Consider the following 13,694-nt stretch of genomic DNA (forward strand, 5'->3'; position numbering starts at 1 on the left):
AAGATGCAGAGGAGTGGGTTCTCGGTGCAAACCGCGAGTTTGCTGGTGGATCCGCGTTGACGAAGTCTTCCCAATACTCGGCTATCAACATCTCCATCTCGGTCCTTTGGCAACAAAGAAGAAGGGAGAGCTTACATTCGGAGCAGCGCAGTCTTGAGCTCACTCCAAGCTCAGATTTCGAGCTTGCATTCCAAGCTCACACACCGAGTTTGTATTCCAAACTTGACTTCAAAGGTCAGTAAGCCAAGCAAAAGGCCCCGCAAAGAACTAACGAGATCATACGGGAAGTGCACCGACAGCGCCTCTTAAATAAACATTTGCAGAAAGCTTACCAGCAAGCAAAAAACAGCCATCAGATCTGAGCTCGGTTGTCAATTCCCTTACCGATCATGGGTATCAAAGCACTTCTAGTACTAGTTAAAAGAGAAAGAGGTTCAATCGGCGGCAATGGTAGCTTCATTGCAGTTTTTGGACATGGGCTCAGCTTGACCTCCATGGCTTCACCTTAGTTCAGATCGTGGCAGCCCTGGTGTGAATCAAGAACCAGTGTACGTCTCCGGGACCACTTTACACTTAGCAGTGTAGTCCCAGAGACTAAGTGGTGCACAATACTATGCTTGCAAAGACATTTGCTGATAGGACAGGGAATTCGTTTCGAACTTGTGTAAACACGCGGGTCATGCATATTACATGCAAGCAGCTCAAGATCCGTGTGGTCACTGAGCGAACAAGTCTGTCGGTGGAGGTTTCCAAAACCTTAAAGACCTCAGCAGGGCAGATTTGAGCAGTAGGTTTTATATTTGCACCGAGAGCTTGCACCTCCAGCATGATGAGTTACTGAACGTAAAGGAGGACCCTCACTCGGTGGGGGTCAAAAGAATATATGATGCGCAAATAGAAACTACTAGCAGTCAAGGCAGATTGGAGGTTCATCCGCCACTCGGTCTCCTGCGAATCCTGAGACTCCTCTAGAACCGTACAAGTGAGCCTTACCGGGGTGCCATGGATGGGTTTGGGCCTGGGAACAATGGTCGGTAAGCAGCCAAGATGGTATGTAAATCGAGTTCAAAGACTCTGAAGAATCAAAAGCTTGGGTGGTGTGGTATGATGGTGTCGGGGCCGAGTCACGAAAAAAGAGAATGATGATGGAGGTCTTAGGCGTTCCACGTCTCATGCTCGCTTTTGAGTCGCCGCATGCTGTGAGGTTAGCCGTTTACAAAGAAAGGAGTTGCAAGGTATATAGAGTTCACAATCAGCTCAGTGGTTCGGGTCCAGGAGGTATACGAGCTTGGCTTTGTTGTATCTCGGACCGAGCCAGGTGTGAAGTCGTTGTTGCTACACTTCCTTTGGGGGTTCTTTGGTTGGGTCTTACACGCTTAGCTGAGATGTGGGTGTCGGTTCATGTCAACAATATTCGAGCCTCCGGTACTACGAAACGGTCTGCAAGGGAAGTATTGCACACAAATGTTTGGGCTGAGAGCTTCTTTGCCTTGGTCACCTACAATGTTGGGAATAAATCCCACTGTGACGGTGCCTTGGATTGACGTGCCAGATCGTGTCGTGGAGGAATGCAGGGTTACAGGGTCAGAAGTTCAAGTCTCGGGTCTAGTTGCCAGCCAAGCCGGTGTCGGGGCGTAGCTGTGGGTTTCGACCAAGTCGAAATTTTGGCACAGTGTTCAAATGGGTTCCTGCAGAAGACTCTGCATGGAGCTCCCGCAGAAGCTCGGTTGCAGAATGAATTTAACTCTGCATGACGCTCCTGTAGCAGTGGTGCACGACCCATTAGGGAGGGTGATTATGAGTCCTAGTAATAAGTCTTTCGGGAACCCCGGGTGTGGTGAGCAGCTTTTAGAATTGTTGGATCCTCCAACGTCGGCGAAGGGACTCTCCACTCCCGATCATCCCATACAGAAATGTTGGCCGGTCTTCAGGTCAGCAGTTACCGAGATTTGATCAGTCTTCCTTGGCTACATGGATCAAAGGCCTGAGATGGTCTTGATCGGGTTTACGCAGCTATTGGTTCCAGACTTGATCGGGAACTCACTCTGAATAGCATCCCGAGCAAAGCACTCCGAGCAAGCATCCCAAGCAAAGCATTCCGAGCAAGCATCCCGAGCAAAGCACTCCGAGCAAGCATCCCGAGCAAAGCATTCCGAGCAAGCATCCCGAGCAAAGCACTCCGAGCAAGCATCCCGAGCAAAGCATTCCGAGCAAGCATCCCGAGCAAAGCACTCCGAGCAAGCATCCCGAGCAAAGCATCCCGAGCAAAGCACTCCGAGCAAGCATCCCGAGCAAAGCATCCCGAGCAAAGCACTCCGAGCAAGTATCCCGAGCAAAGCATTCCGAGCGAGCAACCTAGCAAGCAACGAGATAAGTCTATTCTTGCATTTTATTTCATGAATAGCCTATTCACAACATATGATAATTTATGGAAGATGATTTTTCGCAATGCTTGAATTCTTTAAGATGACAGTGCATTACCATTTGCCCTTGCATTCTAAGTTACAATAAAAAATTTCTTATCCTCCTTCAGGCAAAGGGGGGTAAGTTAAAGCATTTTCGGTTACCCTCACTCGGATAAGGGGGTAACCCGGCATAAAACTTTTTCGGTTACCCTCACTCGGATAGGGGGGTAACTTGGCAAAAAATTTCTTATCCTCCTTCGGGCAAAGGGGGGTAAGTTAAAGCATTTTCGGTTACCCTCACTCGGATAGGGGGTAACTCGGCAAAAAAAAAAAAATTTATCCTCCTTTGGTTAAGGGGGGTAAGTTAAAGCATTTTCAGTTACCCTCACTCGGATAGGGGGGTAACCCGGCATAAAGCATTTTCGGTTACCCTCACTCGAATATGGGGGTAACCCGGCATAAAACTTTTTCGGTTACCCTCACTCGGATAGGGGGGTAACTTGGCAAAAAATTTCTTATCCTCCTTCGGGCAAAGGGGGGTAAGTTAAAGCATTTTCGGTTACCCTCACTCGGATAGAGGGTAACCCGGCATAAAACTTTTTCGGTTACCCTCACTTGGATAGGGGGTAACTCGGCAAAAAAAAAAAAAAAAAAATTCTTATCCTCCTTCGGTTAAGGGGGGTAAGTTAAAGCATTTTCAGTTACCCTCACTCGGATAAGGGGGTAACCCGGCATAAAGCATTTTCGGTTACCCTCACTCGGACAGGGGGGTAACCCGGCATAAAACTTTTTCGGTTACCCTCACTCAGATAGGGGGGTAACTTGGCAAAAAATTTCTTATCCTCCTTCGGGCAAAGGGGGGTAAGTTAAAACATTTTCGGTTACCCTCACTCGGATAGGGGGGTAACCCGGCATAAAACTTTTTCGGTTACCCTTACTCGGATAGGGGGGTAACTTGGCAAAAAATTTATTATCCTCCTTCGGGCAAAGGGGGGTAAGTTAAAGCATTTTCGGTTACCCTCACTCGGATAGGGGGGTAACTTGGCAAAAAATTTCTTATCCTCCTTCGGGCAAAGGGGGGGTAAGTTAAAGCATTTTTGGTTACCCTCACTCGGATAGGGGGGTAACCCGGCATAAAACTTTTTCGGTTACCCTCACTCGGATAGGGGGTAACTCAGCAAAAAAAAAAAATTTCTTATCCTCCTTCGGTTAAGGGGGGTAAGTTAAAGCATTTTCAGTTACCCTCACTCGGATAGGGGGGTAACCCGGCATAAAGCATTTTCGGTTACCCTCACTCGGACAGGGGGGTAACCCGGCATAAAACTTTTTCGGTTACCCTCACTCGGATAGGGGGGTAACTTGGCAAAAAATTTCTTATCCTCCTTCGGGCAAAGGGGGGTAAGTTAAAACATTTTCGGTTACCCTCACTCGGATAGGGGGTAACCCGGCATAAAACTTTTTCGGTTACCCTTACTCGGATAGGGGGGTAACTTGGCAAAAAATTTCTTATCCTCCTTCGGGCAAAGGGGGGTAAGTTAAAGCATTTTCGGTTACCCTCACTCGGATAGGGGGTAACTCGGCAAAATTTTTTTTTTTTTTTTTTTATCCTCCTTCGGTTAAGGGGGGTAAGTTAAAGCATTTTCAGTTACCCTCACTCGGATAGGGGGGTAACCCGGCATAAAGCATTTTCGGTTACCCTCACTCAAATATGGGGGTAACCCGGCATAAAACTTTTTCGGTTATCCTCCTTTGGTTAAGGGGGGTAACTCGGTTTAGCACGAAGATCGCAGAGAAAGACTTGTGATGCTTGTTATAGTCTTCCTTGTTCTCAGCAATCTCTAGGAAGTGTTAAGCCATCTTTGAAGCAAAATTCAGTTGTCTGAAACAAGAAATTTAGGTTTATTGTTGCACCCTTGATAAATAACTTAGACAATTTTCTACAAATTGCCACAGTTATTTAGGGGGGTATATTAGCTAAAGACTTGCTTATCTCATGCTAACTTGCTAGCTTTCCCTTTGGAAAAAGCACATGTATATATATATACATATACACGCATTATTGGAAATTTGCAGATTCTACGAAAATTTATGCGCCGATATTTCAGCTCCTTTGGTGCCGAAGCAAATTTGCTCAAGAAGTGAAGCTCCATTCAAGCACACCACCTTCTGTGGCTAGGAGGTGGCATAAAAGCGTCTATCCCGCGGATCGGGATACTCGTAAAATTCCTCCTTGGATAAGGGGGTCCTCCTCCAGATAAGGAGGTGGCACTAGAGTTGCAGAGGGGACTAATTGCCCCTGCAAAGTGTTGCACAAGCTACCAGTTATGGGACTACTTACAGACATTTCGGCAATTTCTGCTCGGATAATCATTATGCTCACAATAGGTTGTTCTCTCTATCGGGTGGAAGCTAAGCAGTCATCTAGCTTTGTGATATCCTAGGGAACCTCACAGGAACCCAGATCAATCACCCTCCCGTGGACCAGGGCGATTCTCGTTCGGTGACGACTCCAGAAGACTGTTGGTTATATACACACTCTCTCAGAGGCAAATTACTTAAAATTTCATTTGCTAACAGGTTCTATTTGCAGGAAACCTTCTTCGCAAGGCATAAAAAATCAATGAGGAGCATAACCTCGGTAAAATATCAATGATGAGCTTAACCTCGGTAAAAAAAAAAAAGCACAATAAGGAGCCCAACCTCTGTGACAGACCATCATGGGAAGGTGTCCCCTACGGTAAAATTTGAAGACCAGGCACCATTGACATTCAGGCTTTAGTTGTGAAAGCGGCAAAAGGGAGTCTCCCTTAGATGAAGAGGCAGAAAAACTTCTCCTCGAGTGAGGAGATCTTTGTCGGATAAGAAAAGTGACATGGCCTCCGAGAGACACTTCATGAGGTGATTAACGGAATTGTTCATCCTTGAAAATCTATCACCTCGCTTTGGTACTGCAAATTTTTCTCTCTCGGATAGAAAGGTAACCTCGGGAACTATCCCCTTTTGAGTAAAAAAGGGGGGTGGTTGTGGATCTGGACAGTTATTCCCTTATAGATAAAGAAATAATTTAAACACCTTCCCTCCTCGGATATGGGGGGTAGAGAGGAGATCCGCATGACATTTCGAAAGCACGACAACACTTAGGATTTCTAGTGGCACAGATGATAGGCCGCCCTTGGCCTAAACCGGTGCAGACAGAATCAGCTTGGCTTGATTGTCTCCTTCGGACAAGGGACGGCTCGGATAGGCTAGTCAGCCTCTCCCTCGAATCTCAACTCCCCGAAACTTTTGTTGAAGACGCATCACGATTCTCGGCAAATGAAGCAAATGTTTATTTAAACAACAATTTCCATGGCAGGAAGTCTAAAAGACGCAAACATTCTCGGAATCAGCAACTTTGGTGTCGGTCGAAAGTCCACAAGACAAGAGACGTGGTGGAAGACGCACCTTTCTTGATGATAGAAAAACTCTGCGTACTCCCTTAATCATATCAGGATCGAGAGTTGGAGATCACATGTACGTCGGATCCCCAGCGCACTAGAAGATCGCATTAGCACACGCCATTAAGGCGGCTCCTTGAGCCTGACATTCCTTCTCGATGCCGGCACCGCACAAGACCTTGCTGCACCCAAAGCTCAACAAAAGTCACTTCATCAGAAGAGGGACAAGAAGTACGAAAATTTGAGATTCTAGAATTTCAGGGCATCGATTTCCATGATCCCCATGCTTAATTCTCTTTATCTCGAGTAAGAGATAAGCGAATTAGGGGGGTAACTGTTGGGGAATTATTATTCCCCACTCGGGTAGTGCACGTGTCGGACTATACTCAGTCGGGAGTGATTACTCGGGCAGTACATTTGGTCGGGAAGGTAGGCTTGGTCGGGAATGGAAAAGGTCTCGGTATTATATGGTTGGTCGGGAATCACCAGGATCCTTAGCATTTATTAGGATCTTAGTACTTGTCAAATCAGGTCAGAAATCAGCATGTAGCACCATGCCTAGCATCTTCACACCTTACTGGTCACTGTTCACACTGTACAATAACAAGACTTTTTGCTATTCATCAACAGTGAAGTGGAGTATATATATATACCTATCATCTAAGAGGTATGGATAAGATCTAACATTAAGCTTCATACTCTCTCCCTCTCACACTCCAACTGATTTGGGCGTCGGAGGAGGCACCGCCGGCCAACCCCCGGCGGGTCTTTGTTTTGTTGCAGGTTTCAGGCAAAGGGGCGAATCTGAGGTTGCCACGTCACCGGGATGAAAATCATCATCAACACAAGCACAGACCTAAACTCCAGAGGACTAAAGGCCGGTGCTGCGAACCTGGATCCTAGAGCCGAACGATTTCGAGACATGTAGAGAACACTCTCTGAAAAAAAAAAAAAAAAAAAAAAAAAAAAAAAAAAAAAAAAAAAAAAAAAAAAAACCGAAGCAAGGGTAGAGAAGAGAAATTTTCTGAAGCTCCAAATTTCTAAGCTGAGTACTTATTAAATGCCGACCAATTCAGAATAACGGCTGGGCTTCCCACCATGAGGGGCCCTTCCTGTCGGATTTCCGGGGTCTTTCAACCACCATGACAAATTCCGAGCCAAAGATCACGAGGAGAAACTCTGAGCGGAGAAGAGATTCCAAGCCGAGGGTCCCATCCGAGCCGAGGATCCAATTTTCCCGAAGAGACCTATCCTTCCAAGATCAACTTCTGGAGCAGGCTGCGACACACCTCACTGACTATAAGATAAGTTGCTAATCCAAAATGTAGAACACGCTTTGTCCGTAACGAACCCATATAAAATGCCTACCTAGGCATTAGTCTCAAATGGAGGCATGGGTAGAAAAGCACACACTGTGCGTGTCTGCTTTCCTTTTCTTATTAAGGGTAGGGTCAACAACTAATAAATTAAAACAAGCAAAACATTTTTATTCTATCTCCATATCTTTGGCAAAATATATTGACAGGCCGGCTTGAACATTAAATGAGGGATTTGCTTTCCAAAAGCAATATTCCCATCAATTGATAAATGTCGAATAGGAAGAGTTTGTTTTACTCATAAATTTCCTTATAATATTCTATGTTTGGCCCGAGACTTATTCTTTGAACAGGTCAGAGTTGAGGATGAAAAATCCAAAGCCGTGAAAATCAGAGCCGAGGGTGAAAAATCCAAAGCCGAGAAAATCCGAGCCGAGGGTCTAATTTTCCCGAGGGTGAAATTCGAGTCAAGGATAAATCCGACCGAGGGTCCAATTTCACCGAGAGTGAAATCTGAGCCGACGATCCAATCTTACCGAGGATAAAATTTGACCGAGGGTCCAATTTTTCCGAAGATCCAATTTTACCGAGGATAAAATTCGACCGAGGCTCTAATCCGACCGAGGGTCCAATTTCACCGAAAGTGAAATCCGAGCCGAGGATCCAATTTTACTGAGGATAAAATTCAACCGAGGCTTCAATCCGACCGAGGCTCCAATTTTCCCAAGGGTAAAATCCGAGCCAATGATAAACTCCGAAGCAAGGATAAAATCCGAGCCAAGGGTAAATTCGACCGAGGCTCTAATCCGACCGAGGGTCCAATTTCACAGAAAGTGAAATTCGAGCCGAGGATCCAATTTTACTGAGGATAAAATTCAACCGAGGCTCCAATTTTCCCAAGGGTAAAATCCGAGCCAATGATAAACTCCGAGGCAAGGATAAAATCCGAGCCAAGGGTAAATTCAACCGAGGCTCTAATCCGAGCCGAGGATCCAATTTTACCGAGGATAAAATTCAACCGAGGCTTCAATCCGACCGAGGCTCCAAATTTCCCGAGGGTGAAATCATAGCCAAGGATCCAATCCGACCCAAGGGTAAAATCCGAGCCAATAATAAACTCCGAAGCGAGGATAAAATCCGAGCCAATGATAAACTCCGAAGCGAGGATAAAATCCGAGCCAAGGGTAAATTCGACTGAAGCTCTAATCCAACCAAGGGTCCAATTTCACCGAAAGTGAAATCCGAGCTGAGGATCCAATTTTACCGAGGATAAAATTCAACCGAGGCTTCAATCCGACCGAGGCTCCAATTTTCCCGAGGGTGAAATCCTAGCCAAGGGTAAAATCCGACCCAAGGGTAAAATCCGAGCCAATGATAAACTCCGAAGCGAGGATAAAATCCGAGCCAAGGGTAAATTCGACCGAGGCTCCAATTTTCCCGAGGATAAAAATCAAAGACAAAGATAAATTCAGAGCTGTGGAAACATTCCAAGCCAAGGGAGCAATCCGATCGAGGCTCAATGCACAACTTCATCGAATATGGAGATAAGTTTACTCTTTGCATTTTCATTTATGCTAGCCTACTCATAAATTTTTAGACAGTCAAATATATCTCATGCATTGATCAGTGAAGTTTAAAATGAACTTCTCACCGCAACATATAAAAATGATTACACATCAAGTCTAAAAATTGGGGGGTACTCACAAACTTTTCCTCCGGTAGTACAAAACAAATATCCTAAACTTTCATACTTAGCTAACAATTAGCTAAGTATAAAAGTTGGGGGGTACCAACTCGGTAAAATAGAGAAAACTGAAACAGAAGACTATATCAAATCGCAAGATTGAATCTTAGTGCAATTTTGCATTAATAAATTGTTAATTGCTAGATTCTGCTGCATATATGCATACCTATGTGCCTTTTAGACACAAGCAAGGCTAATATTTCATACCAGAGGGCTCTATCTAGCGAGATCGGAAAATTCTGAAAAAATACTCATGCTTTGTCAAGCTTCTCCTACGCAGGTCTTCCTTGGCTACAAAAGTCAAGAGCTCGTCAAGAGGGCCCGTCGAGAGAATTTTGATGGCAACCAACTAAAGAATATTCTTTGGAAGACAGGTGGCTTCCAGAAGACCCTGTGTTGCATACTAAAAAGCAAAAAGCCATCACAACAAACTCTGAGACTTGGATCACGTTGAGGGGATTCAAGTCGCAGAAATGCCGAGACTTGAATCACGTTGAGGGGATTCAAGTCGAAAAAATTCCGAGATTTGAATCACGTTGAGGGGATTCGAGCCGGACAAATGCCGAGACTGAATCATGTTGAGGGGATTCAAGTCGAAAAAATTCCGAGATTTGAATCACGCTGAGGGGATTCAAACCGGACAAACTCTGAGACTTGGATCACGTTGAGGGGATTCAAGTCGCAGAAATGCCGAGACTCGAATCACGTTGAGGGGATTCAAGTCGAAAAAATTCCGAGATTTGAATCACGTTGTGGGGATTCAAACCGGACAAATGCCGAGACTTGAATCACGTTGAGGGGATTCAAGTTGGAAAAACTTATATGACTCGAATCATGTTGAGGGGATTCAAGCACTACAACCTCATCCTGCCTCGAGATTACTTGGCACGATTTGAGCGCAAAAAAGCCTCGACACCAGTCAGAGCATCCAAAGCCTCAGCCAAGGCTCTAAACATCATCAAACGCCAACAACCACATTTGCTTGGAAATCAGCCTATCAACTCAGGTATGCAAACTAATCATTATTCGATACATATATACATCTGTTCTAATAGATTTCAGGGATCCTGCTTCGGCAAAAGTCATCACAACAAACCAAACAGGGAGACAACCCTTACAAAAGAAAATGTCTCTGAGACAAAAAAATTTCCGAGACTAAAAAAGTCTCCAAGAAGAAAAATATTCTAGGTCTGAAAATGTCTCCGAGACAAAACATTTTCCGAGACTAAAGAAGTCTCCGAGACAAAAAATTTTCCGAAATTAAAAAAGTCTCCAAGAAGAAAAATTTTCCAAGTTTGAAAAAGTCTCCGTGACAAAAAATTTTCCTATTTCTGAAAATGTCTCCGAGACAAAAAAAATTTTCCAAGACTAAAGAAGTCTCCAAGAAGAAAAATTTTCCAAGTTTGAAAAAGTCTCCGAGACAAAAAATTTTCCTAGTCTGAAAATGTCTCCAAGACAAAAAAAATTTCCGAGACGAAAAATTATCCAAGTTTGAAAAAGTCTCCGAGACAAAAAATTTTCCTCGTCTGAAAATGTCTCTGAGACAAAAAAATTTCTGAGACTAAAGAACTCTCCGAGACGAAAAATTTTCCAAGTTTAAAAAAGTCTCCGAGACAAAATTTTCCGAGATGAAAAATTTTCCAAGACTCAAAAAGTCTCCGAGACAAAAAAATTTCCGAGACTAAAAAGGTCTCCGAGATAAAAAAAATTTCCGAGACTAAAGAAGTCTTCGTGACAAAAAAATTTTCCTAGTTTGAAAATGTCTCCGAGACAAAAAAATTTCCGAGACAAAAAAAGTCTTTGAGACGAAAAAAATTTTCGAGACTAAAAAAGTCTCCGAGACAAAAAAATTTCTAAACAAAAATATCCCGAGGCCAAAATAGCCTCATCTGCAAGTACAAAAGAAGATTCCCAATGCCCGACCAGTTGGACAAATCCGCCAATGGGAATCGTGGGGTATCTGTTAGGGAAATTATCATCCCCTAGGCAAATGGGCCTATACCCGAACCAGGGCCCAGTTGATATTGCTGGCCCAACTTGACCCGCTCAGTCACTAAGGCTTAACAGAATCTTATAACACTTTGAAGGCTATGTTTGGAACACATGAAATAAATATATTATCCCATGAGGAGTAAGTGTCTCACTCTCCCACTCTCCCACTCTCCTACTTAAACCTCTATCTCATCTCACTAAGGGTCCCACTCAGCCATGACATGAAGGTGGAGCAATGCGGTTGAGAATTATGTGCTTATAAATAGGCTGCTACCCCAGGTACAAAATACACTCTGAATATATGCTGAAAATATACTATACTCTTGTCTCTCAATACTCTCCAAAATGGCCCACTGACTTTGGCATCGGAGAGGGGACGTCGGGAGACCCCTCCTCTGACGCATTGTTTGTTCTTCCTTACAGATTATGAAGAACACAGCGAATCAAAGATCTACACGTCACCGGACTGAAAACTGTTCTAACACTATCTTTTACAAGGATTTTAGTGTGCCAGAATAGTCTGCTAGTGTAAGAGCTAAGGATAGATAGAGGAATTAGGTTAAGGATAGTATTTAATTTGGTTTGAGGATTAAAAACCTGCTTTATTTTGCTTAGCCAATAAGGGCTTTACCACCAGCAGTTTAGAAAAAAGCAAAATAAAAGAAGGATTGCCGATCCTAGTTTTGCCTATGAGGCTCTTACTGATCCCACTTTTTGCTTCCTCTGTGGTAGCCCCCCAATTGATTTATTAAGAGACTCAATTGTCTATGTCAATAAGCGAGATCTTGACTTTCTATCCGGACCTGCTTCTAAGATATCTCTTTCGGGTTGAACTTTAAGCTGATATAGAAAGGCAGCTTGCTTTAACTCTTTAACTTTACTGTTTGTGCCCCAACAAGCAAGGGATTGGGCTGCACGAAAGATGTCCCATAGAAATGTAATGTTGGACTGTCACTCATACAGCAAAGCAGAATTTATAACGTTTTTAGTTTTCATTTGGTGTCACCAATATTACATGCCATGAGCTAATTCGATAAGTCCATTGTGGCTACCTTTTCAACAATTTAAAATGAAATTAGTAATGTCTGTTTAGATTATAAATGCAAAAAATTCTCCCCCAGAGCACTCCAACCAGTCAGTCTTTTGTAAAAAGACTTGTGTGCGTTAGCAATAGATTTCAGTATGCATCTTAGTGGGAAAATGTTATTGTTAATTTTGCATTTTTTGAGAACTGTTTCTTTAGGGGTTATACTTTGAATGTAGATAAATAGAGCATATTTTTCATAGTCACTCCAAGGGCTTTGATAGGAAAGGAACTTTTAAACAGTTGTAATATATAGCTTTCTTGGGTTTTCGAGATGGTTCTGGTGAAGTGGTTTCCGACACGTAAAAATTAACATCGCCTTACTATATCTAATACTTGTTTCTTCATTTGTTTTACATTTATGTCCGTCCATAATATGCCAGCCCTATTGACGAGACCACTTTTTTAAACTCCTCTAGAACCTGTTTCAAGACACATGGAGGAGCAAGGGCTAGAATTTCTGCAGTTTGCTTTCCGCTGGTTCAACTGTCTTCTAATACGCGAGGTTTGCTCCTCCAGATGCATTTCATGTATTATGAATTGCTTTAATTTTGTTAAGTGAACCAAATATGTAATCTCTAGGTTGCTTAAGTTGTAGCTGAGAACATTTGTGGCAGAGCTTTGGCCGTGATCTGGTGCTATTATCATTTATGCAAAGCTAATACAGCTTCTGTCTTGTTAGATGCCTTTCCATCTTGTTACTCGCCTGTGGGACACATATCTTGCGGAAGGAGATGCATTGCCAGATTTCCTTGTATACATATTTGCCAGTTTTCTTTTAACGGTGAGTGGACACTCTTTGCTTTTGGGCTCATCGATCTTTGGTTAATGGTCGAAAATGTCAATGTCAATGTTACTTTTCACAGTCGTTGGTTTAATAGTGAGAAATATAAAGGCAAGCATGTTTCACAGCTTTGTTTATAGAAGAGCTTGTATTTCACATGATCTTGCAGTTAACACCAAAGGTGGTGTGATCAGTTGCTGTCTAAAATATTCAATTTTCCATCTGGATGCCGCTTTTGAACTTATCATTGTGGTGTTTCTGTAAGCTTCTCATTTGGTCTTGCTATTCATGTGCTTCACTTGGCAGAATGATATCTTCTCTCAAAATCCTACCTATTTCTGAAAGCAAATATGTCATTCTAAAACTGATATCTATCAGCAGATTGTCCCATATTAGCAATATCATCAGCTGGTCAATTTTTTTCCTAGTAAATGTGATTATTTTTGAAACTTTGCAAATCATTTGTGAAAGTTTGTCTCTATGAGTCTTTATGGTATTGAAAACATTTTGGTGTTTACCATTTGGTTATGCCTTTTTCTCCAAACAAATCTCTGGACAGTTGGCTCAATCGAGTCACATTTTATTTTGTGATAGTGATGATTATATGTGAAATAGTTAAAATGAGCTGTTACCTTATATTCAGTGGTCAGATAAGCTTCAGAAGCTTGATTTTCAAGAATTGGTGATGTTCCTTCAACACCTTCCAACACAGAACTGGACTCACCAAGAGTTGGAGATGGTGCTTTCTAGAGCATTTATGTGGCACAGTATGTTCAACAACTCTCCCAGCCACTTAGCTAGCTAAAGAGAAAATTGTAATATTCATTATTTTTTCTCAGTTTGGAATTTTTATTTTTATAATTTTTCTCTTGCTCCAATGGAGGAAACCAGCCCACGTGCTCATATGAATTGTGGTTTGTAATAGCTGTATT

General features: G+C 43.1%; 1 protein-coding gene across 1 annotated transcript; it reads left to right on the forward strand.

Annotated features, from left to right (window-relative positions):
• The first annotated feature begins 12,402 nt into the window (after nucleotides 1–12,402).
• LOC133879389 (GTPase-activating protein gyp1-like) lies at nucleotides 12,403–13,635 on the forward strand. The gene is made up of 3 exons (XM_062317933.1): nucleotides 12,403–12,483; nucleotides 12,661–12,762; nucleotides 13,406–13,635. Exons 1-3 carry the CDS (start codon nucleotides 12,415–12,417, stop codon nucleotides 13,565–13,567), a joined length of 333 nt encoding a protein of 110 aa, XP_062173917.1. The 5' UTR covers nucleotides 12,403–12,414; the 3' UTR covers nucleotides 13,568–13,635.
• The last annotated feature ends 59 nt before the right edge of the window (nucleotides 13,636–13,694 follow it).

The sequence above is a fragment of the Alnus glutinosa genome, chromosome 1, assembly GCF_958979055.1.
Source record: "Alnus glutinosa chromosome 1, dhAlnGlut1.1, whole genome shotgun sequence".
NCBI classification, from domain to species: domain Eukaryota; kingdom Viridiplantae; phylum Streptophyta; class Magnoliopsida; order Fagales; family Betulaceae; genus Alnus; species Alnus glutinosa.